This window comes from Monomorium pharaonis, chromosome 1 (genome assembly GCF_013373865.1).
Source record: "Monomorium pharaonis isolate MP-MQ-018 chromosome 1, ASM1337386v2, whole genome shotgun sequence".
NCBI classification, from domain to species: Eukaryota; Metazoa; Arthropoda; class Insecta; order Hymenoptera; family Formicidae; genus Monomorium; species Monomorium pharaonis.
The window spans coordinates 17,697,341-17,724,121 of record NC_050467.1 but is presented as its reverse complement, the minus strand read 5'-3'; the positions used below and the strand labels follow the sequence as shown (position 1 = coordinate 17,724,121).

The 26,781-nt window shown below is 40.2% G+C and overlaps 1 protein-coding gene across 7 annotated transcripts in view; it reads left to right on the top strand.

Annotated features, from left to right (window-relative positions):
* The window catches only part of LOC105833261 (protein artichoke), a 129,344-nt gene that overhangs the window by 95,080 nt on the left and 7,483 nt on the right, over positions 1-26,781 (top strand). For all 7 annotated transcript variants that reach the window (XM_036295518.1, XM_036295517.1, XM_036295516.1 and 4 more), the window contains one exon: positions 25,912-26,221. In XM_036295518.1, coding sequence (XP_036151411.1) covers positions 25,963-26,221 — 259 coding nt within the window. In that variant the 5' untranslated portion in view covers positions 25,912-25,962. The remainder of the gene's footprint in view (positions 1-25,911; positions 26,222-26,781) is intronic.

Below are 26,781 nucleotides of genomic sequence, written 5' to 3'. Positions count from 1 at the left end.
AAAAAATCATGTCCCCGGAAATTCTCTTATCCAACTTCTAGCATCTTTTCATCTCTAATGTATCGATCATGTATGTAAATCACAATCCAGCTGAAGTATTCATGTACGCGTACGCTGGATTACAAGGATATAACTCACGCGTGGAACATAATTATAACTGCAGTTTCCAAACTTGCGATGAGATGTATAGCTCGCAGCTTGTAATTAGCGGCGGTATGTGCATCGATTAAGAGTTTTTATGAACCGTCGTGTCATCGGAGCCCTCATCGCGGCCGTAACCAGATGACCGATCCCCGAGAGAGCGTTACGCTGATTGCAGCTGCGCCAGCAGTTTAAACGCGACGTGTCCCATCTGTAATTATATGCAGCCACACAGGCGAGTCTCGCCGTAGCATCGGGACCGCGCGCTCTGGAATTCGTTAAAAATTGGATATAACGGACATATACCGCAGGTATGCACCCCGGCAGGAGCTTTTTCATCCCGGCTCCGTGGTCCGCGTGTATTCCTCGCGGGTAGTCCGGCGCGGCGTGGGTAAAAATTGCGAGAAGCAAGCTTACAGCTTTCTATCCGTAATCCCGCCTAACTTCATTCACAATAATCGGATTAAGACTCTTATGCAAACGTTTGTATAGCCGCGCAACTGTACGCAAATGTGAATCTACTTGCCAGATTTCTAAAAGCTCTTTAGAGGAGGTACTCTTGACACATATCTGAAAGCAGCTTACTTAACATAAATTAGTAATGAAGTTATTTCTAGAACGCCAAACTCGTACTTCATATAAGCCCGGTGTATCTAAGCATCGGCACATACGGGCGCGTTTAATTATTAAATTATTAGCTATCGCTTAAATGCCTTAATTTAATTGGCGAAACCCGCGGCCTTGTCTCGATTGAAAATTTCATTTCGCTTTCATCGGAGCGAAATCACGTGTGTCCGAACTATAACATATACGTGGACAAATACGCACGGCTGATTAATTCTGCATCCTTTTCGGTGTTGACGGCGAAACGAAACTGAAAACAAAAAAAAAAAAACAGAAAATTGAAATCGCGCTCGTCGAAAACGCGGCATACGCGACACGACCGACGTTTAATCTCGCGTCGTCGCAGCGGAAACGCGGAAGGTTTGCGCTTCGCCTTTTCCGCGTTGTTATTGTAAACGGTAAGCTGCCGCGATGCCTCGAGAACCCCAGTCATTATCGCGGCGTAATGCGCGATTTCATTACCCGCGCGCCGCAGGCTCGCACCTCCCCCGCGTCCGCTCCGGTGCTGCGCGCATTGTATTCCTCGCGTTATGCAGATGCACCCTCCCTGCATTACAATGTCAACGAAAGGCCGGGGAATCTGTATTAACCGCAGAAATTTCAGAAACGTGATTACGCAGTGCGCTCTCCTCTTCCCCCCCCCCCTCCCATATCGGCGATATTTCTGAGAAATACCATGGAAAACGTGCGCAGCCAGCAAAAAAGCGGGCGGAATAAGGCGATGGTTCGTTTAAGGGGTTTTTTTTGCGAACCTTCCGAAGTAACAAATCGCTTCTTTTCGGATAGAAATTCGTACGGAATAACGAAAAGCATTTGACGATATACACTAATAAATACATGAAATACTCAACGTTTTTTTTTTTATGTTTCTGTTATTATAAATTTTGTTATAAAACGTAATCTTGTTGACCCATATAGCCGGATTTTAATTATCCATTTGTTTTATTAAGAATTTTAATGAGAAATAATGAGATTGTTACCACTTGTTTAATTACAGAAATCGTTGAACATCATTTTATGCGATGTAATTAATTTTCCTCGCGTTAATTGAAAATTAAAAAAAAATGCCAATTTTATTCAGGTTTTTCTGCTTCATTGTTATGAAATATTAGCCGGATATTAGTTACGGTCAAGTGGTATAGTGAACGGTATAAACAAAAATTTAATAAGCATTCTTATTATTATTATGGAATTGTTTTTCTCTCGATGCAAATAATACGCCATAGGTTTAATTAGTTAATAATTAATCCTACAAATTCAGAAACTCAAGGCTGTGAAAGAGGAAAAGAGATAAAGAGAGATAAACAGCTAGGCAGATAGAGACAGAGAAAAAAGAGTGCTGGGAATCATCTCGGAAAATATCCATCACTTTTACGTCTACGCGAACAACTCGGCACTATTTTTACGCGCTTCGGCGGCTTTTGTTCGTCGCCGAGAACAAAGTGCATTGCGTATTGCGAGCCAGCGACTTGTCGCACACGCAACGCATTCTGCGCGGGAATTTCAGTGGAAACGGCGGCTGTCGAGTCATGAATTTAACATAAGAAAATAGATAAAGAATTTCAAAGAGGAAACACACCTATGCCGGGGGCGTTGCCAAAAGGCAAAGGGGGCGCGAATTCGAAATGTAAGATAGATCGTGACGACAAGGTAGCGCGCGAATATCAGACATTTCTGTGCGCGTACACAGCAAAAAAAAATTCATATTAAATTTAACAGATGTCGCATGTCCCAAACAACCTATAGAAATTTTTTCGTTAATTTAACATATTAAACATATGTTTAGTAGCAACACAAATATTATCTTATATTTTAACATAAAAATAAATGTAAATTTTATAATTTGACATAATCTTTATGTAACAATTTAATGAAAAAATTATGTTAAAGTGACACATATAATGTGTTACTTTAACACTATTATAATGTTAATGTAATATTATAATAGTAACATATATCACAAGATCACGTCAAGAAATAACAGTCACTCTTGCATTATATAGAATAAATTCAACACTTTTTTCCTGTTAATTTTAACAGATAAATTCTGTCACTAATAATAAGAAACATATTTATTTGTAAAATTAAAAATACGTGCACATGTGTTACTTTTATACTGTTATTCTAATAATTTAATACTTTACTTGAATTAACACAACAGCAATATGTTAAAATAACGAACAAATGTGCTAATGTAACAAAAAAATTTTTACAAGGATTGATTTGAACATAAATACAAAATGTTTTTACTATGTACGTCGAGAATATTTATTTTTCCCACAACGGACGGGAAAGAAAGAGGAAAATTCTCGGGAAAAGTTTTAATAATAAGCGAAGTCAGACGGTGGCCTCGAATTTTAAGTAAATTTTGCTTATCAGGTGAAGCTCGGTCAAGCTTTGCAAAACTTACCGAGTCTCGCAGATCGTTTACACTATAAAAAAATAGGTTACATTGAATATCTCTTTCGCTTAAGCATGATCGTTAGACACGGGCAAATACACGGGTATATCCAAGATTGCTCGTATTTTATTGAATGTTTGAGAAGCACGGCAGGTTCGCTTTCTTTGTGCAGATACAGTAAGAAACAAGATATCTTACAGGAGAAGTTCCGATAATACCGCGAGTAGACGGATCCTACGTTCTGATGTATTCATGAAAATATAGAGAAACAGTAAACATACGAAATTCTCTTATATGTGTGTGTGTGTGCGTGCGTGTGTGTAGATATGTATTTTATATATATATATATATATATATATAAAATACACATATGTATGTTTACTTATATATATACGCGTTTCACTATGGCTGTTCGAAAACCGACAAACAAATTCGGAAAGCATATCTGTATTATGATGTAAATTTTTGAAAAAAGTGTTTAAAAGGCGACAATATTAATACAATACTTATCAATTTAATTACATCATACTGCAATTCTTTCAAAATTTTTTTGAAATAATGCAAAATCCTAAAATAAATACGTGCAAATACAGCATATATATGTATTTCTTTTAAAGGAAATACAAAAAAATTATAAATTTAAACTTGCTACAGATTCCTATATTTATAAGTTTATAACACACCTGTACATTACATAAATTATCTTTTGTATCTTCAATAAAACAACAGGTTATTACTGATTATAAGAGATGTTCCATTGTACCCGGGCCGCTCGTAAGCTGACGATACGGCAATTTCAATTTGGCATTACGCGCGGAACATCGAACATACGAACGACAGCACAAAAGTCCCTCGAGTGAGCTTAGCTCATGAAGGTTCCATCGACAACGCAACGCGGATGACAAGTACGGCGACGTCTATTCTTCGTATGTCGACAGGCTATAGATTCGCGGAATCATACCCACCCTCCCAATGACAGCCGAATAGGCGGATTATTAAGATATCGAAAAGCCTGTCTGCGATCAAGTCAAGAGAGCGTTGAAGGGTGAGAGAGGAGGAAAATGACGGACGGGGGATGGATCGGCGAGGAGGTGGATGACGGAGAGGGGAGTTCAATAAATTTTCAATGCCTGGCAACTGGCGGACGGGATGGGAAGGGGTTGGACTGGATCTTCTTTCGACGGCGGTGGATGGAACTGGTAACCCCGAAGCAGACTCACCCCCTGATTACCATCGTATTAGGTTTTCGATGAGACCTTTTTCTACCCTCCTATGCCCGCGCGGAAAATTCCCTCCGCCGCCTGTGCCGTAATGAAACCAACTATCTCTGCGCGCCAGAACGTACAAGGGGCTTATGTCCTACGACAGATCTCGTTCGCCAACAAAATATTCCATCTTCGACTTAGCCATTTCTCACCTCGACAGCTCCGATCGGCATTTTCGCGTTGGACGATGGACCTTTCACGGGTGTATCAAAGGGGACGCGTGAAAAAAAGATAAGACTTCTGAACCTTGAAACGTGGAATTACCAGAGGAAACGTTAACAAGTTTCAGATGATCGCCGATAATAACGAATGAAGAATGTACGTAATGATGTATATGAAAGGAGCGAAGGATACGCGGAATATCGCGAGTTTTTCGCATATATTGGGTACATTTGTCCCTTCCGTTAGATCCGCTTCGAATGTGGATATCCCGCGTGGAGTAACAGAAGTAGCGTGAATGATGACACCTCCGGAAAAGTATCGGGGACGGAGACGTGCCGCGATAAAGTGGGTACGAATATGGAGAAAGCTTATCGTATAGCGGCACACGCTATTTTTCGGATTAGATCTCTCGCACGGCCCCGCTGTCGGATTGGATCTCGCGCGGCAGTAAAATTTAGAGAGTGAGGAACGCGAGTAGACGCGCTGCGAAACGTGACACCGTACGTTTACCTGCATCTAAGGAACTCGATAGAAAGCATTTTAGACGTTTCGCGTGAGCAAAAGGCCCCGGGAACCTGTAAAGAAAAAGTAGGTAAACGTAGGATAGGATTGCTTCTCTGTAAAGGATCAAACGGGGGTTTACAGATCGAATGTCTCGCGCGCTGTACTGATGCATGTCTGACATGCATTTGCACATGCCAAACGATTCACATGAGATTTGGTGATGTATGACGTTGTATCGTGTGGAATCGATTACGGCGAAATATTTTAGATGGCTCTGTTTCATACGACACGAACATCTTTCTGCAAAGGGAAACTGATCGATAATTTTAAATTATTCAAGTTTTGCATGAACGATGTAAAGCAAACGATGAACAAGCACTATAAATTAAATGAGATTTAAGTACCGTGTCGAACTCTCCTTTGATTTATATGACTTTTGAAGATACATTGCACTATAAATCAAAAGAAAAAAAATGTATTTTTTAATAAGTGTTTTTATATATACGTTACAAACATAAAAAGTCGATTTCTATGTTTCTAAGCGCGCATTGAAACAATGATATATTTGCGCAAAAATATATTAAATAAAAGTTTCATACTCTTAAAGATTTTATTATAATGATGTACAGATTTTTTATGCTACATTTTTCTTAAATATCCTTTGCACTCACTGCTGTTTCCAGAAATTTGAAACGTCTTTACGATTAAATTAAAGTTCATTTAATAAAAACTTTAATTACATATATTATTTAGTTTTTGCAAACGTATCTTTGAAACTTGTACATCCGTTGCCGCATCCGTTACGGTTTTATTTACTTACCACTTGACAATAGCTTCTTTCTTTTCTGTACAATTTCTCGCAATATGAAATTTAGCCAGAGAAGAGAATCCCGATACAATAACATTTTGAAATTATTTATTTCCTGACAGCGGAATTTAATATTTTTTTAAGGCGTCGAGGGGGAGGTTGAATAGTTTCTCGCGTTTTCCAGATTTGGCACGCAGATGCCTTTTAATTTATAGCAGTCAAACGTCATCGGGGATTTATACCAGCTCGCAATACCGTTGCCAAGCAAAAATATAAACGGCAAGCGAGGCGCCCCGGGGACAGAACATCACGTGCGAATTTGTGAGGACAATTCCCGTACGTTGCGACGTTCCTATTGCGCTCCCGGAGAGAGAAGCGCACGTTCCTCGTTACAAAGCGACATCCGTTCTGTGTGCGATATCGCGAAAATCTCAATCTCACTTTCATCGATTTAGACAGCCATCGATTTCATCTACATACTGCACGCCTAGCCCGAACCATTTCTACCAAGCGAATCGCATGCAATTGACAGAACCAATTGAAGGTCTGCGACGAACCGTAACGTACCACACAACAATAATTCAACGCGATTAATCGCGCCCATTGCGCCCTTCCTGTGGCTAAGTGTCACGCGGTAGGGGAAGGAGTAGGGAAAATTAATTCTTTCTTCCTCTGAAGCCTATTACAATAACTGAATAACATGCGTTCTGCCAATTTATTCATTTATTTACATACATTGTAGAAAATATTCTGTGCTAAAATTTTCCTGCGTAAAAAGTTTTGCTTTAAATTTCTAACACAGTTGTGTATTAATTTAACATATTGTTATAATGTTTATATTTTTGTATGTTAAATTAATATTATTTTTAAGAGTTAAAATAATACAATTGATACACTGAAAAAAATGCAATACATCCAATAAAATGTGTAGTTGCGGGCTGCCAATTAGATATACTCAATACAATAATATATGCTATTGCAGTATCAACATTGTACTTGCATTAACAGTAAATATTATTGTATTGAGTATTTTATGTAGTTGGTAGCCCGCAATTACATATGTTATTGGTAATATTACTTTTTTTTTCTGTGTACAAAAATACATCAATTCTAAATAACATATTTTATATCTTACAGTCAACAGATAAATTATGTTACTTTTTTTATTGTAACAGTCATCAGGTGTTAAATAAACATTTTATGTTATTAATCATAAAAAAGTCACTGTCTTCAATTGTTTGATACTTATCTAGGTTTTTACTACATAGATTATGCCAATTTTAGATTTTAAATTCCTTAAAATTATAAATAGCTACTTCTTTCAAATGTTAAAACGACATTTTAGTCAATTTAACATAAATTTCGATTCCCAACGCCATTCAAATGTGTTGCAATAATGTTTTATATATTAATCGTGTTATTTTTTAACACATTTACTTTATGTTAAATTGACACAAAAATTTGAATAGATAAATTGGGACATGTAAAATATGTTAAATTTAACACAAAACTTTTTTGTGATACCCTGAGAGAAAATATTTGGTATTTGTAACTATAATTGTTTACATCAAAAATTAATTATAGTTAAATTATAATAATTGCAACCATCTTTTTTTCGTGCATTTTTAACAATTTTAACAATTTTACAAACACGTATAAATATATTAGAAAATAAATAAGGTATAAATTTGTCTTAAACTGGGAAGTGTTGGTTGAGAAATAAGTAAAGAGATGACAAGATTTTTACTCCTAATGCATTCGCGATTATATCAGGTCGACAAAATACGGGTGAATGTGAAGCTGTCGTGCACCATATGAGAAATATAAGAAGCTTAGGGCAATCAAGCACACGAGAACCGTATTATTTGTAGCGTTGTGCGATCACAACAACACTATTTTACCACACAGCCATGAGTTCATACGTTACAAATCGCAAACCGCAATGCCATCGGCAGACTTGCGACCGCGGTATGCGCCGTAAGAAACTAACGGATGGTGCCACGACGCCGCAAGCGAGATCCGTAGGTGTGTAATATAGAGGTATGCGAGTGCATCGGAGGTTAATGACGCCCGTCTACGCAGCTCGAAGTTTGCGCGACCGACGGGAAGCAATGTCGGTTTCCGCGAATGCGGGGAAGGGGGGGTGTACGACGTCGACGCAAATGAAACCGCGCCGTCGCGAGCCGCGTGCGTTGAATTCAGGGTGAGTCAACCCGTCGCTGCAGCGTTACCGTGGTGTAACGAAGTCCCGTAGCGTTACTTCATTTTAATGTTTATTGAATTTCAATAGCGTCCGCCTATCCTCCCCTCCCCCCGTGGAACGACTGAAAATTTCCGACGTATCCACCCACGCGTATACGAGTCGTATTGCCGAACGTTTACTTAACGAAATGTTTCGCTTTAAGGGTACGTCCGCCCTATCTCTCTCGCTCTCTTTCTCTCTCTCTCTCTCTCGCTACATCGCACGTTGCCGTATAAACGGAGGATAGATTGGCTCATAACCGTGCGCCGTAAAGAGCCATGCCGCGTTATTGCGGTTTACCCTTGACAGAGACCGAGAACCGCCGGCGCTTCAAGTTTCTCGCGAGTTTCGAGGGCAACGACACGGAAGAATTCGCGCCGCGCGCGGAGAGATCCCCCGATTGTAAGAGGTCAACCGATCTTAACGAGCGCGAGGCCCCCGACAGCAATCGGACGTTATATACGCGGGCAAGCGCGAGGCTCGCCTTTGTCGTCCTCCGCCACCGCTGCCGGATTCCAGACTGGAATAGCAGCGAGATGGGAACGGAGTGCCTTATTAATGCGCGCCCGCGATTGATTTACCGATCACTCGAGATGTCAATCTGATGATGGCACGGGACCCATCATCGGGGGCTCGTGAGCGAGCGGTCGCGTCGGCTTCCGGGCGACGAGTTGTCGTCGGTCCTGGCCTGATGTACTGTCTATTGTTACACGCTGACACGACGACCCATAGACGCGCGCGCGCGCTTGTTGCAAATTGCAATACATCAGTATGGATGTACGCGACACATAGCACCGTCGAACGTGAGGGGCGCGTTAGGAACGCGCGGCCCGTCACTTACGAGACGATGTAATTTCGGTATGAACCACTGCGGAACGTTTTGTAACGAGAGCGTCTCGTCTGACAAATAGCGCCGCGCGACGAGTTTTCCATTGCGAGCGGGTCGTTCCTTTTTTTTTTCTTTTTTTAATTCTATTTAAAAGAGATAGAACTCGTCACTTGTCCTATTTTTCATCGGAACAGAACGTTTTAATTACTGGAATTTGAGAATTATCGAGACCGCTTTATCGAAACTGTTGGAATTACCTTCTGCATTCCTCGCTTTTATTTTTGTTAGCACTGTCGGGGAATCGTTAGAACGCTTTTATTGTTAATAAAGGCCAAAAAAAAAAAAAAATAACGGATAAGCAATTTAACGTTAACGGGAAAGAGTGAAATTAGCCATTGTGGCCCTTTATGTGCAATTATCCTTTGTTCCTCGTCGAGCGATGGAGCGATGTCGAAGAAAAAAAAAAATACAAGAACACTCTCATGAATAAATTCGCGGTCGATATAATGTCCTTCATTTTTTTGCTCGTCCGCGCGCGAACGAACACTTGATCATTGCCGAACTATCGCAAACGGACGGACGGGGTAAAAATGCGACTACACGTTTTCACGTGAGCTTAATTACGAAACGTAGTAATATCGTTATTATTGGAATTTAAATTGCCAAAAGGATGATGAATAATACGTCGCGCTGCGCGCACAACAGCTCGTAAAATAATCGCAAGCAATGTTTGTGGTAATTGCATCACTTATTCATGAAATGTTCTACTCTTGGCTATCACAAAGGCACCCCGAGCTTTTGATAATCTCCCCGTTAACGAGAAACCTAACGAGGATAACGCCGCGACCGACGTTAGTCCAGGTCCTGCTTTGGTGCCAATCAAGAGTGCGCTGTGAAAATTTACGTGTATAAACGACCAATTATTTTTGTGCATAGGTACAATGTAACGTCGAGTATGATCGAATAACGTAGAAGTAGATTGCTATGTTGATCTCTGAATAGTTATTCGAAATTATTTTTTCGTGAATACATTGACAACTTACGACGTGCAACTATCTTCAAAATGTTGAAAACGTGATATATTCGTACGATGTAGACTCTCTTTAAAAAAAAAAAAAAAAATTACCAACTTTCTAAGTTGCATAACATAAGATAATCGATAGAAACTCGCAACATATGTCGTCTCCTGTTAGCCCCCTTGAGGATATATTACTTTAATAATATTTCATATCTCTGACTTTTTCTCATTACGCGATAAGAGTTGTGATTTACGGGAGTTTTGTTTAACTTTCACTATGAATTTGCGATTTATCTCAACTCCATTCTACAATTGGTTTTATTTGTTCGCGCGCGCGCGCGCGCGCGTGGCTGGCGAGAAGGGAAAAAAATTACGGCAATCCTTACGGCGGCGGCGCGGGAGCAAATTTGCACTTTCACTGCATTCGGGAGATGTAAATGAATGCCCGCGCCGCCCAAAGGGCCAAATTTATTCGCGTCATGAAAATTATTTCACTCCCCGGCGTTACTGCCCACTCGATCCATCGTCAGCACCTGTGCTGCCTCAATGGAATCACTCGATCGCAATAAATCGAAAGATTGCACCGGGTTCCCTATTTTACCCCGTTTATCGACGAGTCGACCCTCCTTTCTTTTCCCCACACATGCAGACACACGTAGATTCCCTTTTTCTTGTCCCTCTCTCTCTCTCTCTCTCTCTCCTCTCTCACTCTTCAGTACTTCTTTCAAAAACTAGCTCGATTCTCATTTCGCACGGAAATAATCGATTTATATGCGTACTTTTTTCGCATATACCTCTCCCTTTTTTTTTTAGATCTCTCGCACAGTTTCTCATCGCGATCATTGAGAATCTTTGCAACCGGTATCAAGCAGAGTGCTAATTCGCACATATAAAACTGCGGGAAACGATGGAAATGAGCGCTCGCGAACTTGAGGGTGAAAGAAATTAAAAAGTTCTCGAGGTTCGTTGAGACTCATAAAGTCGAACATTGAATGGAAATGCCAGAGGAGCGCGAGTCAGAAGACAAAACGTATAGCAAAGTGGGGCAAGAAAGAAAAGGAATGAACGAATGAAGTGGAAGAGAGCTGAGAAAGAAAGAGCGCAGCGGGGCAGAGAGAGAGAGAGAGAGAGAGAGAGAGAGAGAGAAAAAAAGACAGAAAAAGAGGAGCGAGCGGTGATGAACGGGCCAAAGTTAATTTCTTCGCGTTTTTAATTACAACGACACCGGCATAATAATATTATACGGGTTGAATATTCGACGATGCATGAAATTCCATTGTCGCCGGTTTTCATCGAGATCAATGGCTCGCGACTGTGAAGCTGCAAAGTCGAATCGGGCAATCGACACGAGAGAAAGAGAAAGAGGGGAGACAACGCGATTAATTAATTGAACTCGGTCCTGAGTCGCCAGATTTTCGCCGGGGCAAGAAATCAGTTTTAATTTAGCAATATGCGCCTTAGCGAGGAAACGGCTAAGGCGTGCACGACTTCCGGCATTATATTACGAAACCGGCACATCCGGCACAAAGAGATGCAAAACGTCGCCTCGTCCTCGAAGCCAAACGGACTTAGAATCGATATTCGCACTCTTCTAATCGCACACTCGACACAAACACACACACACACATACATTCGCCGTCTTCTTGCAGGAGCTTTTTCTACAAGTTTCCCCCCGCCCGCCACGCGTCTGCTTTTGGCAGAATGACGGTTTCTCGACGGCTATACGAGTCCCTTCGTGTGCCTTCAAAACGATATTTCCTTGAAAGCGCGGAGCGACTTCTTCGTACATCGCGCTGTATTTTAAATCCATCCGCGGAGAATTCTTTGTCCTCCCGTAAGAATAAAGAAAGAGGCGAGCTATTCTCCGGGGATGAACCCTCGATTTGCCGCGAATGAGTGTACCCGACCCTCCCTCCCCCTTGATTTTCGGTCGTGATAATTACGATCGTAATACGAATGCCATTTTAATGAGACCATCGATTGATTCCTGCCTGCAATCCTGAACTATTCCTTGCGTAATGAGCGGACGCAGTCAAGTATAAGGTAACGTCATTTTTGCATTAAAGCCTCAGTTGAATATCAGCAGATCTATTATTGGAATTCCCTATTATCAAGTAGAATATAATTACAGCGTAATATGAAAAAGCAATGTATTAAGAAAAGGGATAATTAAAACTGAGAAAGAGAGATAATTAAAAGAGGAATTGACGAAGAGAAAGAAAAAGAAGGAAACAAAATTGTAGGATAATTTTGTGATATTGTAATAATATGATAACAAGATAATGAATGTAAATCACAGAGCTACTCGCGTTAATGAGCGGTATTAGGTAGATTTTAAAATAAGCAGCGAGGAATATTATGAGAGTTACAGGATTTTAATTAGATAGTGTGGCTAAGTTTTATATTGTAAACTACATTTTTTGTTGGCGTGTAAACGCTAAAGTAAATACATTCTATTTCTGTATTAAATTCTGTATTAAATTCTAAATTTAATTTACCATTCCTTTGCGAAATAAAAGTGTTTCAGCAATCAAAGAAAATTAAATTATTATTATTACACGTTTCTTTTTTTAATATGTAGAAAGTATACAACTTTCTTTAAAATTTGTTATAGCGCGAGTGTACGTTTCACATGCATTACCTACGGCTTTAAAATTCCATAAAAATTGCAACGTTTCAAAAATATGTCACTTTATAATTTTTACACGTTCTACGGCGTTGAAGTTTTAATAAGCGCCACGGCAAACGCTTCTTGCGCCTTATACAGTTTTTTTGCCAACTCTTTGTCGCTATAGTAACGAGGAGAACTGTGATACGTTCCATTTAACACCATCGCCACCCGACCCTTTTGCGCGGTCTCTAAGAAAGCTCCTTTCAGCTTCACAGGGCGAACGAAGGCTTTGAGAAGTTCGCGCACCGTACCGGCGAACGCGGGGTAATCGAACGGGGGGCGGGGGAGGGAGGGAGGGGGAGTGCTCGAGCGAATTTCACTCCGGGATGTCGCAAAAATTTCCCGTCGAGTCCCGCCATACCGTTCTGAAATATCCGGGATCGAGGAATCGGCGCGCTCCCGACAGTAGATACGCCATGGCGGGTGGTTCGCTCCACGCCACGGCGAACCCAGCTTCTCTTTCCCCGTCAGAAAACCGGCGGCGAGCAACTACCGTCCGGGAGAAGATATATAACCCGAATCCATTACGGCATCCTTTAAACTTGTGAGAATTTATCACAAGCCGATAGTCATTCGACCGTAATCTTGCACGAGTAACCCCGGTTTGCCGGGGCGCTAGACACCGTACGATCGGCTTTTAGAGAAGCGCCCGCTATTTCCTCCCCATATCGATCTCGGGAATCATCACTCTCACCTCGGTGGCGATTTTCGGAGCGCGAAAGTACGTACGGGCACGCACGTATCGCCCGATAGATATAGCCGCTGATAGATTCGTTCTATAACTGTCCGCAGGTGCAAGTTATCGATGTAACGTCGGATGACGGAAAGCTTTCGGAAGCTTTACACGGTAAATCCATATGTCAGCTCACTTTTTATATGCTTTTAAAAAGCTTCGAGGAACTTACTTTTTCATCAAACAATCCAGTAATGTTCATATTTTTACAAGTCATATTGATTTTGCGTGTCGAAATTTTTGCGATCTCTCGACAAATCAAGGAAACAAAATTAAATCGCCGCGCAGCGGGTCAATTTCTCTTTTTCTCGATTTATTGAAATCACATTATTTTATTTCTCCGAGGATGCAAAAGAGTTGGGGGAAAAAGTAATAATGATAAATAAATTCTCAAATATTCCCAATCGGAAAATGGAGAGATGAACTTTGTGCTTCAAATGAATATTTTAGTAATATTTTTAATATAAATTTAATTATTGTAATAATTTATTGACTATTTAAACTTTTGCTAAAAAAGAAGTAATTAATTCTAACCATTAATTAGTAATTAATTACCGATATCGGTTAATTAGCTATACTGCATAATATCTGCACATAAGAGAAGCAAAAAGGGAATAGTGATAATCAATATCACTTGAACTGTGAATGCCGATAATAAATGCGTACAGCTAGATATCCGCGTAAGAGTTATGGACCCGAATGACACGATTTTGCATTGATCAATTATAATCACTGGGCTCATCAGAATTTCAATAATAGCGGCATTCAACCAAAAAAAAATGCACACAAGTAAAAACATTCGTTTTGAACGCTAAATACAATAAAATTGCTCTCTTGCGTTTTACAGTTTTGAGAAATTTACACTTAAAGTTGTAAAAATAAATAAATTTTTATGTACCTATAATTACAAAATATGACGCGTTAAAAAAATTGCAATCGAAACTAAGTTGTTAGAAACTCTCCTTAAAGAACTTTGTTGTGTCGATTGCAGCTCAAAGTTTCGAATCCCGGCATGTAAAGAACATTACGGGAAACGACTATCTTCGTTCCTGTGCTACGAACAAATCACTTTTTGCTAAACAGTGTAACCAACATATCCCTCACCATAATCAGAATTTCCAATTTTAATTAGTTTTCAAAATATGCTATTGAAATGTGTTATAACTAAAGAACGCATACGTAGTAATTGTCGAAAGTTTTTTTAAACGTTTATTAATCTCTCCCAGCATCGCGAACATTGTTAACGAGATATCACGTTAGTATATAATATTCGTATACCGTATTACGCGTACGTATCCGCAACGTGAACGAGGCGCGCGCTTGTACCTACGATTGAACGCGATAAAAAGAAACGACGTCACCGGGAATGGCTAAGAGGAGGTCTGAGAATCGAAGGGGGAAGAATCTTCAACTTTAAATCGGCGCGCGACGGGAAGCCGTGTTCCCCACTTCCACCCTCTCGCACGAGGGAGAGAAACGTCTCTTCCCGGACCTTGCCCTAAGTTACCGGCACGTATATATACGGCGAGAGCAGTAAATTTTCGGGGGGGGGAGGGGAGGGAGGAGGGAGAACCTCTATCCCCGTCGAAGCGCCGCGAAACTATTTCACATAAAGGATCCCCCGATCGCCGGGGTCTGCGGATGGGAACGACGGGGGAGAGGGGAGACGCGCTCCCTCGAAGATCAGCGATTTCCGGAAACGAGGCCGAAAGGAGATTACGTATGTGCCAATACTCACGGAATCCGGTCTTTCAGTGGAGAAGAGAGGTCCCTCGCCCATTCGCTTTCCCCGAACCGTTCCTTCCGCGAACGAACTGCACGCCGCCGTCCCAGAGACAGGGTGCAGTTCCGTTGATCGAGGCGCCCGCTTTTCCCCCGGAATATCATACATTTGTTTCCGCGGGTGAGGAACCGACGCCGTCTCCGCCCCGGGAGTTTACGGGCCGCGTCGCCGTCGCCCCCGCAATCCCTCCACCCTCCCCCCCCCCATCCCCCGCGGCAGCAGGGACTCGTGTGACGTAACGAACGTATTTGGTATTCGTCGCGGTGGCGGCATCGATTCGGTTGCCGCCGAAACGGCAATGCATCCCTTACGTTACGCGCTCGCTGTGTCGCGCTACAAAGCGGATATCGAATGGCTTTCCGCTGTACGTGAAACCTATGTATTTCAGTCCGTCAGTCCATTCCGCAAACATTGTTGGAATAATCGCAATCTGGAGGACGACGACGGTGGGGGCCTAGACGACGCGGCCTCCTCCCGCGGAGGGGATCACTTTAACGGATAATTTCTTTCTTCTCTTTTTTTTTTCCCTTCCACCTGGTGAAACGGAGAAGCGTGCGAAAGGTAAATAATCGCGACGTATCAGTCAAAACAGACAGTCTGGCAGACGTTCCCGCCTATGAAATATTCATCGAAATCATCCCCGTTGTACTCAGCGGCGTGTACCGAAAAAATAATTCATAGGACGACAGGTAACCCCGGGAGCTCCCCCGTGCATGGCGCTCCTCTTATTGGCGGCGCTTGAAATATTCAAATCACGTTTATACTCGTCTGAGGTTCTCCAAATCGAGGTATTCCAGACGGAACGATGCCACGCTCTCGGGCAGAAGAAACGTATTCTCGTCTCGGTTAATTCGACCGGCAGGAATCCTCCCCCCCCCCCCCTCCCCTCGAGTTAGTTTCCTGCAATTTGACTTCTGTTCTGTTTCCGCATCAGAAAAACAGCTCGACTGTCACTCTCCACCCCCCCTCCCCCCGCCTTTCGCGGAGAATCTTACCGAACGCGGGGAACGAACGGGGGTGCGTTCGTTCGTAGAAACGTCGTTCTCTTCCCGGAGATAAATGGTTTGCAGTTTCGAAAAGGTAAATAATCGCTAACTCGTCACAGCACGATATCATGCGCAAGTAACACGCGGATACACACACGAAATTGTACGCGAAGTATCGTAACCCATTTTCGCATAATTTCGAAGCGAACGAACGGATCAGAACTTGTTCGAAACTACGATGTGAATATGTAACGCAAGACGTCGCGCGTCGCGTGGCTTCGCGTTAACTCGCGAAAGCTACGCCGAAAGTTTGTTACCCTCTCTACGTTGCACAACAGTAATCCCTAATAGAAGAACTCGCTGACAATTTATCGTGGCATAATTTATAGTGGCGCATTTGTTTCGTGCAATTTACATTTGCATTTTAATTTATCAGAGATGCATGTATCACAAGTATAAAGATAATTACGACAGTCGCTTGGTCCTTGTGTGATACGATAATATATTATTAATGCATAAACAATGAAACGTTCGTAAGTAGCAAAGCGACATTCTGTTAAAAGAGGACCATTTTATATGGAAGACATACAGAAAAAAAAGAATATTGTTATTTTGGCAATATTTTTAGTTTTAAGATGGAAATCGAAATAGGATTATATTGCGATAAATGAAAAAAATTTACTTTGAATAAAGATTTATTTTAAAAGTTTGTACATTTTACAAAAAAAAACGATATTTTTGTTATTTAAGAATACTTCTCTTGAATAAAAAAGAAAAATGGATAGAAAATATCATGTGTTCAAATCAAGGATTATAAGTTAAATAATTATATTTTCGTGATAACAATTACGATATTGAAATAAGACTATAATAAAGTTGAAATTCAAGATTTTCAAATTCTTCTAAAAAGATTATGTATTGTTACATATATATAAAGCGATGAACACGTTCATACGAGTACGTAAGAATCAATTTGACACTTGCTTCCTTTCTGTTCACTTTGTGAACACTTCCATTATTTTAAAATAGCAATTATTCATGAAAGTAGGCGCCATTCTAAAGCGATCGAGTATATATCGGTAGAAAGGGAGTTCTCTTCATGGAAGCTCCCTCGAACGTGCGATCTCCTTTTCAAGATCAAACCGCGTAAGCCCGGCTGATAATGCAAAGTTAGATAAACTCCTGCTTTTCGAATCACGCAAATCTCGGGGGCGATCGCGGACCCGGATCTAAAGCGAATTCGCGCTCCCGTTAGCCACCGAAGACGGCAAAATTGGAAGGTGGTAATCCGAACCGGGACACCCCGAATTCACTTAACCCACCCAGTTTCAGAGATTCTTCGCAAGCCACTTTTAGCGGAGATCCTCGAAGTGAAAACGTTCGAAAGAGGATAGGCGCTGCGGAAATTGGTAGCTTCTTCGATGCTAGCAAGCCGGGCTTTGCTTTTCCCCTACGCGGTGGAACAAGGTAAACCGGTTAAAAGGCGATGCACAGAGAAGCAATATCCGCAAGCAGTCGGAACTCTGTGTGCGAGCAAAAGAAATCCCATGCAGAGAGATCAACTATTTTAAGGAAAGTCTGCCCGACGAAATAAACGTGAGGTGCGCTTCAACTAAATAGTTCTCGATTTAAGACTGTATTTATTCGGCGAATGATTTTGACAAATGCATTGTTATATTCACCTTTCGAATGCTGATTTATGTTAAAATCTACAACGTGAGAGATGAATAACACCATTTAGATCGATCATTTCCTCTTATAGTTCCAAAGAAACTGCTTATATATACTTATTCGAGATTTATTGAAATCTGGCGAAAGAAAACCGCTGTATTTTTGAAATGACATTTCGTATAAACGTGGATAGAGAAGATGACGTCGCAAATTAAATTTGATCATTTTGCTCCTTGGTTTGCAGTCGAAATTACTTGAAAATAATATTTCGCGAAGAGATAAGCACATAATGTACGAAATACGTAAGATGTATACGAAGTACGTAAGGACGTATATGTGCTGGGATACGAGCAAGTTTTCCGCTGCAAAACGACTGAAAAGACACTCCACTTCGTGCAACATCCCTGGGGCAACGCGTTATCATTCACCATATACAAAGAAAATATGCCCGAATGAGAGCTCGAATTCACAAAACCATTGACATAAAGCGTAAGTATGCGAACAAGACAAATAATCCTTTTAAGAGTCACTCTCTTCAGGAAATCGATTATATCGTTTAACAGTAAATTTTGCACATGTCGATGCGCCCCATTTGCCATACCAGCCGTACCTTTTCGATTTTATTCAAATTCTTGACTCGAGTTGCGATATTTATTTCTTCCTTTAATGCGTTCGATTCGCAGCCGATAGACCGACCGACGTTCTTTTCCTTGTTCGCGATAAATCTCGAATTTTTATTAAATTGGAACAGGTGTTTAGAACACGGTATTCTTCGGTGCTCGAAATCAAACTGTTACACGCGGACCTATCGATCAAAAACAAATTGTAGACAAATGCGGATGTGAATATAAACAAAACGCAATTTACCTAACACGGGAATTAATTGAATAAAACGACATTAAAAGCTTATACCGCGGAAAATTAAATCGTAATTGCGCTACAACGAGAACATATTCGCAATTAAGTGCGGTTTAATGACAATTATACATATATGTTCATGGTAAATCTAAACTGCCGAAACGATTGTGCTAGTGCCAATCAAACTTAACGAGGGCCGTTATCGCGTCGTCCCAGCAAATGTGCCCCGCCTGACCTTAATACCTCGTGCAAAGCGCTATTCGTGCCTACGACAGCTCACGCACTATTACACAGATTTCTATCAATTACGATCGGATAGCCGGTTGCCACTAATAGCGCGCGTGTACGGGTGGTGCACGTTGCAATGCCTCCCGGCAAATGAATTTATCCGTTAGGCGATTTATCTCCGAATACGTCGCTCATTAATTTTCTCATTTCTCGCTGTCCCCGCGCGTTTATACGTTTCACACGCTTCATCGATACGAATTCGCGTCTCGGCATTAAGGAAACGTGCACACGCGCACGTAACGCACGTACATCCGCGCGATGAAAGAGCATCGCGGCAAAGTTCCGCGCAACGGTTTGCAATCAAATCGTTCGAACGCTCCGATAAAACGAACTGTACGCTTCACGGTACGTTTAACCGCCAAATGTAATATGCGGCAAACAAGTTTCGCGAATGCGCACACACGGAACACGCGAGTTGCACGCGGGGGATGCTGCGCTTAGTTCCGCGGGGGAAGGGGCGAGCGGGTAAATTCTCCCAAGACGCCGCGGCGGTCGGAAACCCCGCGAGGGAAGGGAAACGTGCCGCTGGAAGTATAGTTTTATGACCCACGCCGCCTCTATCTCCACATATCATCGTGCCGCGCCGCGGTTTTATGCGGCAACTGTAACGGCATATTCTTGAAATTATGCGTAGTTTACGACGGGAACCGCGCGATACAATAGCCGGGTGTATATGCGGGGCGGAAAAACAGTAGCGCGGAGTACAGTTTCGGCTGACACTGCCACGGTGCGCGGAGAATTAATCATCTCCCTCCCCCTCGCCGTTATTAAACAAGGGGCGGAGGGAAGAAATCGTAAACGTTGGAGTTGAACCCGCGGTGCAGTGATTTTAACGGCGTCGCAGGTTGAACGTGATACTCATTGCGATGAGAACTGGAATTTGTAATGACGATTTAAGGATGTATCGGACTGAAGTTCAAAATGGTACAAAGTTGCTAAAGATTTGTGAAATTGTTCTTTCAGTTTCCCTAATGTACTGCAAAAAATTGAAAACTCATCCACTAAACGGTTGCTGAGCTATAACTATTTTAATTTTTACCGATTTTACATGGTATCCTTTTCTATCTTACGGAAAAGGACGATCTTGACGGATGAAACAGCTAAAAAAATATAGAAGAAATAGTACCAGTGTTTTGAATTTTTTTGTACATCTAGTATATGAATAGATGAAAATATCTGCCAGGTTTCAATTGTCTTCACTGCACCGTTTTAAAGAAATAAAATATAACTTGAGATAATTGTGCATTTTCACTGTCAAAAGTTTAAACTCATAAGTGAAAAAAATCGCAAATACGTAAAAAATACCTTTGTAAGAGTAAAAATAAGACTCTAACTATCGTTCAAGTTTCTTACATCTAGATTTACTATGCGTTAGGCATAGATATTTAAGTATTTCAAATTTTATGCACTTTTGTCCAAGATTGTATGTCCGATACACCCTTAATCAGCGCGGTGATTTGCTTGCGATTTACTTACGGCTGCATCATATCAATACATTATCGATGTTGTGAGACAGCCCATCCCCTCCTCTCCCCACCCAACCGATCGCAGATAGCTACTAGATGCCGAAGCTCTTCATCTAGTAATTAATATGCATGCGCGTACATGTGTTGACACAGCAGCGTGTCAAAAAGAGCGGCTGCTAATTGAACCATGAAGTTCACAAGTTGTGTCGTATGCCTAAATGATGCAGGAGCAAAACGACGTCATGTTTTGCCGCGGAGCGCAGTTTCGAAGTTACAATATGTTATTTCGTAATCGACGTAACGTAAATCACATAAAATTCGATCGAGACTGTCGAGCCTCCGTGACAAATAGCGGCGGTATGGAATAAATTATTAAAACGGCTTTAAAATTAATAAAGAATGTTTTTACAGTAGCGTGATTTACGTTATGAATATTTATTCAAGAAAATTAAGTCTCTCTCGTCGATGAGGCATATTCTCTCCGCCTTTGCAATAAAAATTCAAACGTTACGTGACAAATAGAATTCTTTTTCTACAATAAACATGAATAAAGAGCTTGACGCACCGTGTACTTCTTGCCCCATAAATTTCTCCGTCATAACCCGATGCGGGAGACGTAACGAGGGGCGGGGCGGCGAGTAATTCAACAAAGAATCGGAAAAACCGAGAAGAACGTTTTTAGTTTCGCGTAAACCTTTTAATTCCATTGCTGAAACTTCTTTGGGGCTTCGGCCAGGGGGGGGGGGGATTCTGACGGGGTAGAATGGCGCTGAAAGAGACACGTTCCCGTTTTTCCACCGGCGGAAGTGCGCTGACTGTTTTCATCGCGTTAAAACAGCGCCGCGGAGCAACGGGAGAAAACGTTTTCGCGCTTTATTACCGTCGGTGTTGCATGAAGCGCTGAGTACGCTCTCAAGGAAGCGACATACACATATAGCCCGCGCACACTCGGGGGATCGAGGACGATGTACGTCTCGTAAAGCGCATTTTCTACTGAATTCTCAACTACTTTCTTCCCCTCGCGAGTTATAATCCATCCGTCGCGTCCGCTTGAAAAGAAGCATGCCTCGAATCACTCGAGTACGAATTCCACCTTCACGCACCGTATACTCTTCTTCAGTAACTTGAAACTTGCCGATCGACAAACAGGTTGCCGAACGTACGAAGGTTAACTTTTTCTTCCCCCCTCCGTTTCCTCTCGCATTTATCTCAGCGGGACAAGCTAAACGCCTCTTTACACGGATGTAACGCGGAGAGAACTGGGTTTTTAAGTTCTCTAAAAATTCATTTGCCGCCACGCGATTTAATTCTATATCGATATCACATACCGAATGTAATCCCGAGTCGAGTAGTTCCACGCAATCGCGATATCTTAGTTTACTAATGGCGCGTCGTACACCGGACTTCTGCTGCACGAAACGTTTATGGCGATCGTGCCAGGAATGCAACATATGCCCTTGCGAACAACATATTCCACGGGATCAGTAGGACGAATAGAAACCGGAAAGGTATACCGGGGCCACGCCGAGTTTGCCCGGCCACTCGATCGAAATACTTAAAGAAGGATAGCTGCAACCGGGATTCCGATATAACGCTGAACCGACGTTTCTCTACGAAGATTAATGTTCAAATTGAAAACGTTTCTTGAATTCCAAGTGAATCCGCCCTTAATCGCTCACTGCGAAATAATCGGAGTACGTTGACTCTCTCTCTCCCCTCCTCCCTCTCTCTCTTTCTCTCTCTCTCTCTCTCTCGCTCGATAGTAAGCAGAATGAGAAAAGATCCGATACGACTATTCCCTCCGAAGTCAGAAACTCATTTACTCTCCTGTTACGATGCTTCGCGCTTAAATGTCTCGTCCGTATGTGCATTTGTCGTGTGTATTAACCTTAGGAGGCAAAATTGTATTTCTCTACTTTCAAAGGCAAAAGCGGGATGAAATTTCACCTCAAACTTCTCGACTGTCTCGATCCTTTCTATCAGCAGTAAATTAATAATTAAGCAGTGCATTTTTTTTTTTTTTTTTTTTTTTTAAATAAAGTAAACGATGATGTATATAGGTAAACATGGTGCTTTTGTCAGAGAAGTATAGAAAAAAACCACTTGAGGCAAGAGAAACGCGAAAAATGAGCGTGGTTTTAATTTCGCTTGAGGCGATAAGGCACCCCGCATTTGCCTTAAAGGGTTAACCGAGTTATTATTTGCTCATTTTAATGGGATTCCATTTCCCCAAGAAATTTTACATTTGAGACTGAAACAATCTATTGAAAGCGAAAGTTGTTGACTTGACTAAAATTTTCAACTTAATTTAAATCGCGCATCGAGCTCTTTCGAGCTCATTGTTTAGATAATCACATATTTTGCGAGAGACCCCCGCCGGTGATCTTTCCCCGAGTGTCTCCTGGCGAGTCGATCCCCACGGTGATCCCCTACTGGATATGAGCTTTAAAGCCTTTGGCACGCGTGAAACATTTTTCCGCTGGGTGTGTTTTACTGCCCGATCGTAAAGACGGTGGTTCGTCAACGCTCCGTGCAGATGTGAACGTACGAACGGAGAATGGCGCGTCCCTATTGAGGCTTTTCACGCCGCGATCCCCGCCGGGTCAGAAGAGACATTTGCGGATTTAGTTGGGTGTGAATGGCGCGATATCGCGGCTTGGCGCTCGCGAAAAATCGATTCGGTCTAGACACCGTCTTTGTGATACAGATTTCTGAATCGGCTATTGCTGTCGCTCGATTACGCGTAAAAAGCTTTATGGGCGTTCGTCCTTTCTGCATAACATATCACATTTCAAATCCGGTATATCGAAGGGAAAGCTTATTTATCATAATACTCCTACAATCAGTGCAGCAATGCAGCTTTGATGTATTTTCAATTATGATGCATGAGAGGCCGCGATATCTTTTAGAGGCGTATTTATCAACGTCACGAAGGTTTATAAAACATCATGTAACATGTTTCCTGTTGAATGCTACACGAGAAGCTCAGCCCCATAGATGACAAATTTGCGAACAGCTCCTGTCGTGTATTTTCTCAATGTACTCAACACGAACGTCGTCCATACGGAAATTCATTAGCATTGTCGATAACTGTCGACGTCGCCATGTTTATTTAAATAGTATTCCCTCGGTATATACTATCAAATTAAGAACGCCGTCTTTGTGTGTACTGCTTCATGTCATGTTATATTCAGCAACAGCAGTTTTGTGTACCAAACTTTTTTTACTACGTAAAACTTTGGATATAGTCAAGAAGAAGTTGCTAACGTTATCCACAATAGTTTTTTTTACACGACGTAAGATCTAAATAAAATACGAAATATTTCATAAACTTTTTATTTTTTTATAAACTTATCTCAATACTTTACAGTTCGTGAATTTGTGTTTTTATATTAAAAAATATTCTGGTTCAAATTTTTATATTAAAATTTAACACTTTTGCTTTAATATATTACTGTTATTTTAACATATTACTGTTGTGTTAATTTAAGTAAAATATTAAGTTATTAGAATAATAGTGAAAAAAAAGTGTAAAAGTTACACAATGTGCATGCAATTCTAATTTTACACAATAAATATATTCTTTATTATCAGTGACAAAATTTATCTGTTAAAATAGACAGAAACATAGGTTGCGTTTATTCTATAATATAAAAGTGATTATTATTTCTCAACGTAATCTTATGATATATGTTATAATATATATACATTACCGTTATAATATATATACGTTAAATTAATAGAAAAATTTTTGTGCATTGTTTGGGACATGCGTGTAAAATTTAACAAATTTTTTAACTGTGTTTTATTATTAACAAATAATTATTACGCATTATCTACAAAAAATTATACAATGTGGAATATAATTATGTTTGCTCGCTTTTTTAGATACTTTCTTCTGAATTATATACAAAAAGAAAACTTTTTTATTTTGAGAATATATTTATTTTTTAAATATTAAATATTAAGATGAGATTATTGTCAAACATAAATTGTTTACATAAAGAATTTTGTATAATTTTACTTAAACAATATATTCTTCTAATTTAATTATAATTTTTATAACTTGTGAAAGAAAAATATCAACCGGAAAATATCTTCAAACCAAGAATTAATATTTAATGTTAAACTGTTATTACCAAAACAATCACATTATGCTATCTAAATAATTATGTATACTATTGAAATAAAACTATAATATTTTGCTAAAATTTAAGATTATTAAATTTTTTAAAAAGAATTAAAATATATACAAACAAAATTATAACGTTTTATATATAAATAAAAATATAATTTTTTGCTTATACATGAAACAATTATTGTTAAATTATCTTTAAATAAAATATATTAGTTTTAACATTAGTTTTGACAGTAATGTTTTTCTATAAAAGAAGCATATTTTTTCTATAAATCATTATGGTGCATAGAATAAATATAAAATATCAAAATGAAATCTAGATAGCTTAATGGTAAGAGCAATCGTCCGGGAAGCGAAAAATTCCGTTTTCCACCCTCGATCTAATCACCCGTAACGGGATACCATTAGTGTGTGATGATACAAAAATAAATAGTAGATAATGGAAAAAGAGAGAGAAAATCGTCAGAGAGAAAATTTTTGGGTTATTAACGAAACGTATTTCATAAAGATAAGTACTGTAATCATGATTGTAAAGCGATCTTTCTGTAATTATAGCATGTTCTATTTATATAAAAAATAATTTCATCAGAAACAGAAAGAGAGAGAGAGAGGGAGACAGAATTCCAGAAAGTCACGAAATTTAGTTTTAATTTGTTTTAAATAATAATAAATACCATATGTAGGCAGCTCGAATTTTATTCATGGATACAATTGATATACTTTTTTAGAAATGCAGAAATTATTGAAAAATTATTTTGACGAAGAAAATTCTTTTACTATTGGAAAAGGCGACTATCTAGAGAGATTGTAAAAGTAACACAATTTTTTCTTACACAAGTCAAATAATTTTTTTGTCCTCGTATTCGTATGCACCTCCGTCTTAGCAAGACGTGGGCTCTTTGTTATTCAAGGAAGCTATTCGCACTATTCTGAGAGCTTGGCCGTACTTTTTCGTAAACATGCTCCAACACGCGCTGCATAGTGCCTGGCAGGCGAAGTTTAACTTTATTCGTGGATTTATTCAGACAAGAATCTCTCATGGCAAAGGCAGCTGTAAATATTTGTCAAGAAAATTTTTACAAAGATAATAGCATTTTAAATTATTATTTCTTACAAACGTGTGCAAATGAAACGACTGCAACTTCTTAAAAATATAATTACGTTTAAGAGGAATTGATTCTATAAGGTTTAAAATAAATTTTTTAAAATTAACACATTGCTGTAAATTCAAATCAACACATAACTCGTCGTTTTTAATGTAATGCCGTCGAATTGCTGAGGTAGGATTCGATTTCAATTTCTTTCGTAACTTTTATGTTTCAGAAATCTTGCAGTCTGTCAGGCGAAAAGCGGGATTACGGATGTGACGATACGATGACGCGAGATCCGCAACGACGGGCAAATCACCCGTACGCCATAGACCGGCGGCGGATACCGAGAATGGTCCTTCAGATTCTGTTAATTCAGAATTTTATTACATTTAAAGCTGTCGCTCAGATAGCCGAATGTCCGCCGCCGGAAATAATAACGGGCTGTCCCTGCTACAACTTCGAGGATGGTCTCTTTCTAGAATGCGCTGGCGCTACGGAAGAGACTCTAAGATCCACGCTGCAAGGCGTACTAAGTACCAGCGGTAAGCTAAACGTATAAAAGACCCGAGAATTCTTCATGATGGATCGAAAATCAAAACGTGACTTAACTACGATGTTTTCATCATAAATCAATCTTTCGTAATATTGTGAAATAATATTTAAAAATAAATATTACAAGTTGCTGAAAGTATGTTGAATGTATGATACTTCTATATAAAATAAATCTATATAAATAAATCTTTTTATAAAGAAGAATTGATGAATTATTATGATATTAAAATTTTTTAATTAAATGCGTATATTAATATCACAATGACCATAATAGCTGCGGCGATAATTTTTCTTTATAACGTTCAAACGGCGCAGTTAAATAAATATTTAACGACATCTCTAGAAGCATCGGCTCTATCGATTGAGTGCCCCATTAAACTTTCCCTTATCACACCTCATTTAATGCCAAACTACTGATGCGCTTTCTTATATGTCCATGTAATTTCAAAGTAAGGTTAAAGTTGACGCGATTGGAGAAAACCATTTCCTTTAATGCGCCCCATGAAACTAATGAAACGTGCAATCAGCCAATGCTGTCAAATTCAAAGTT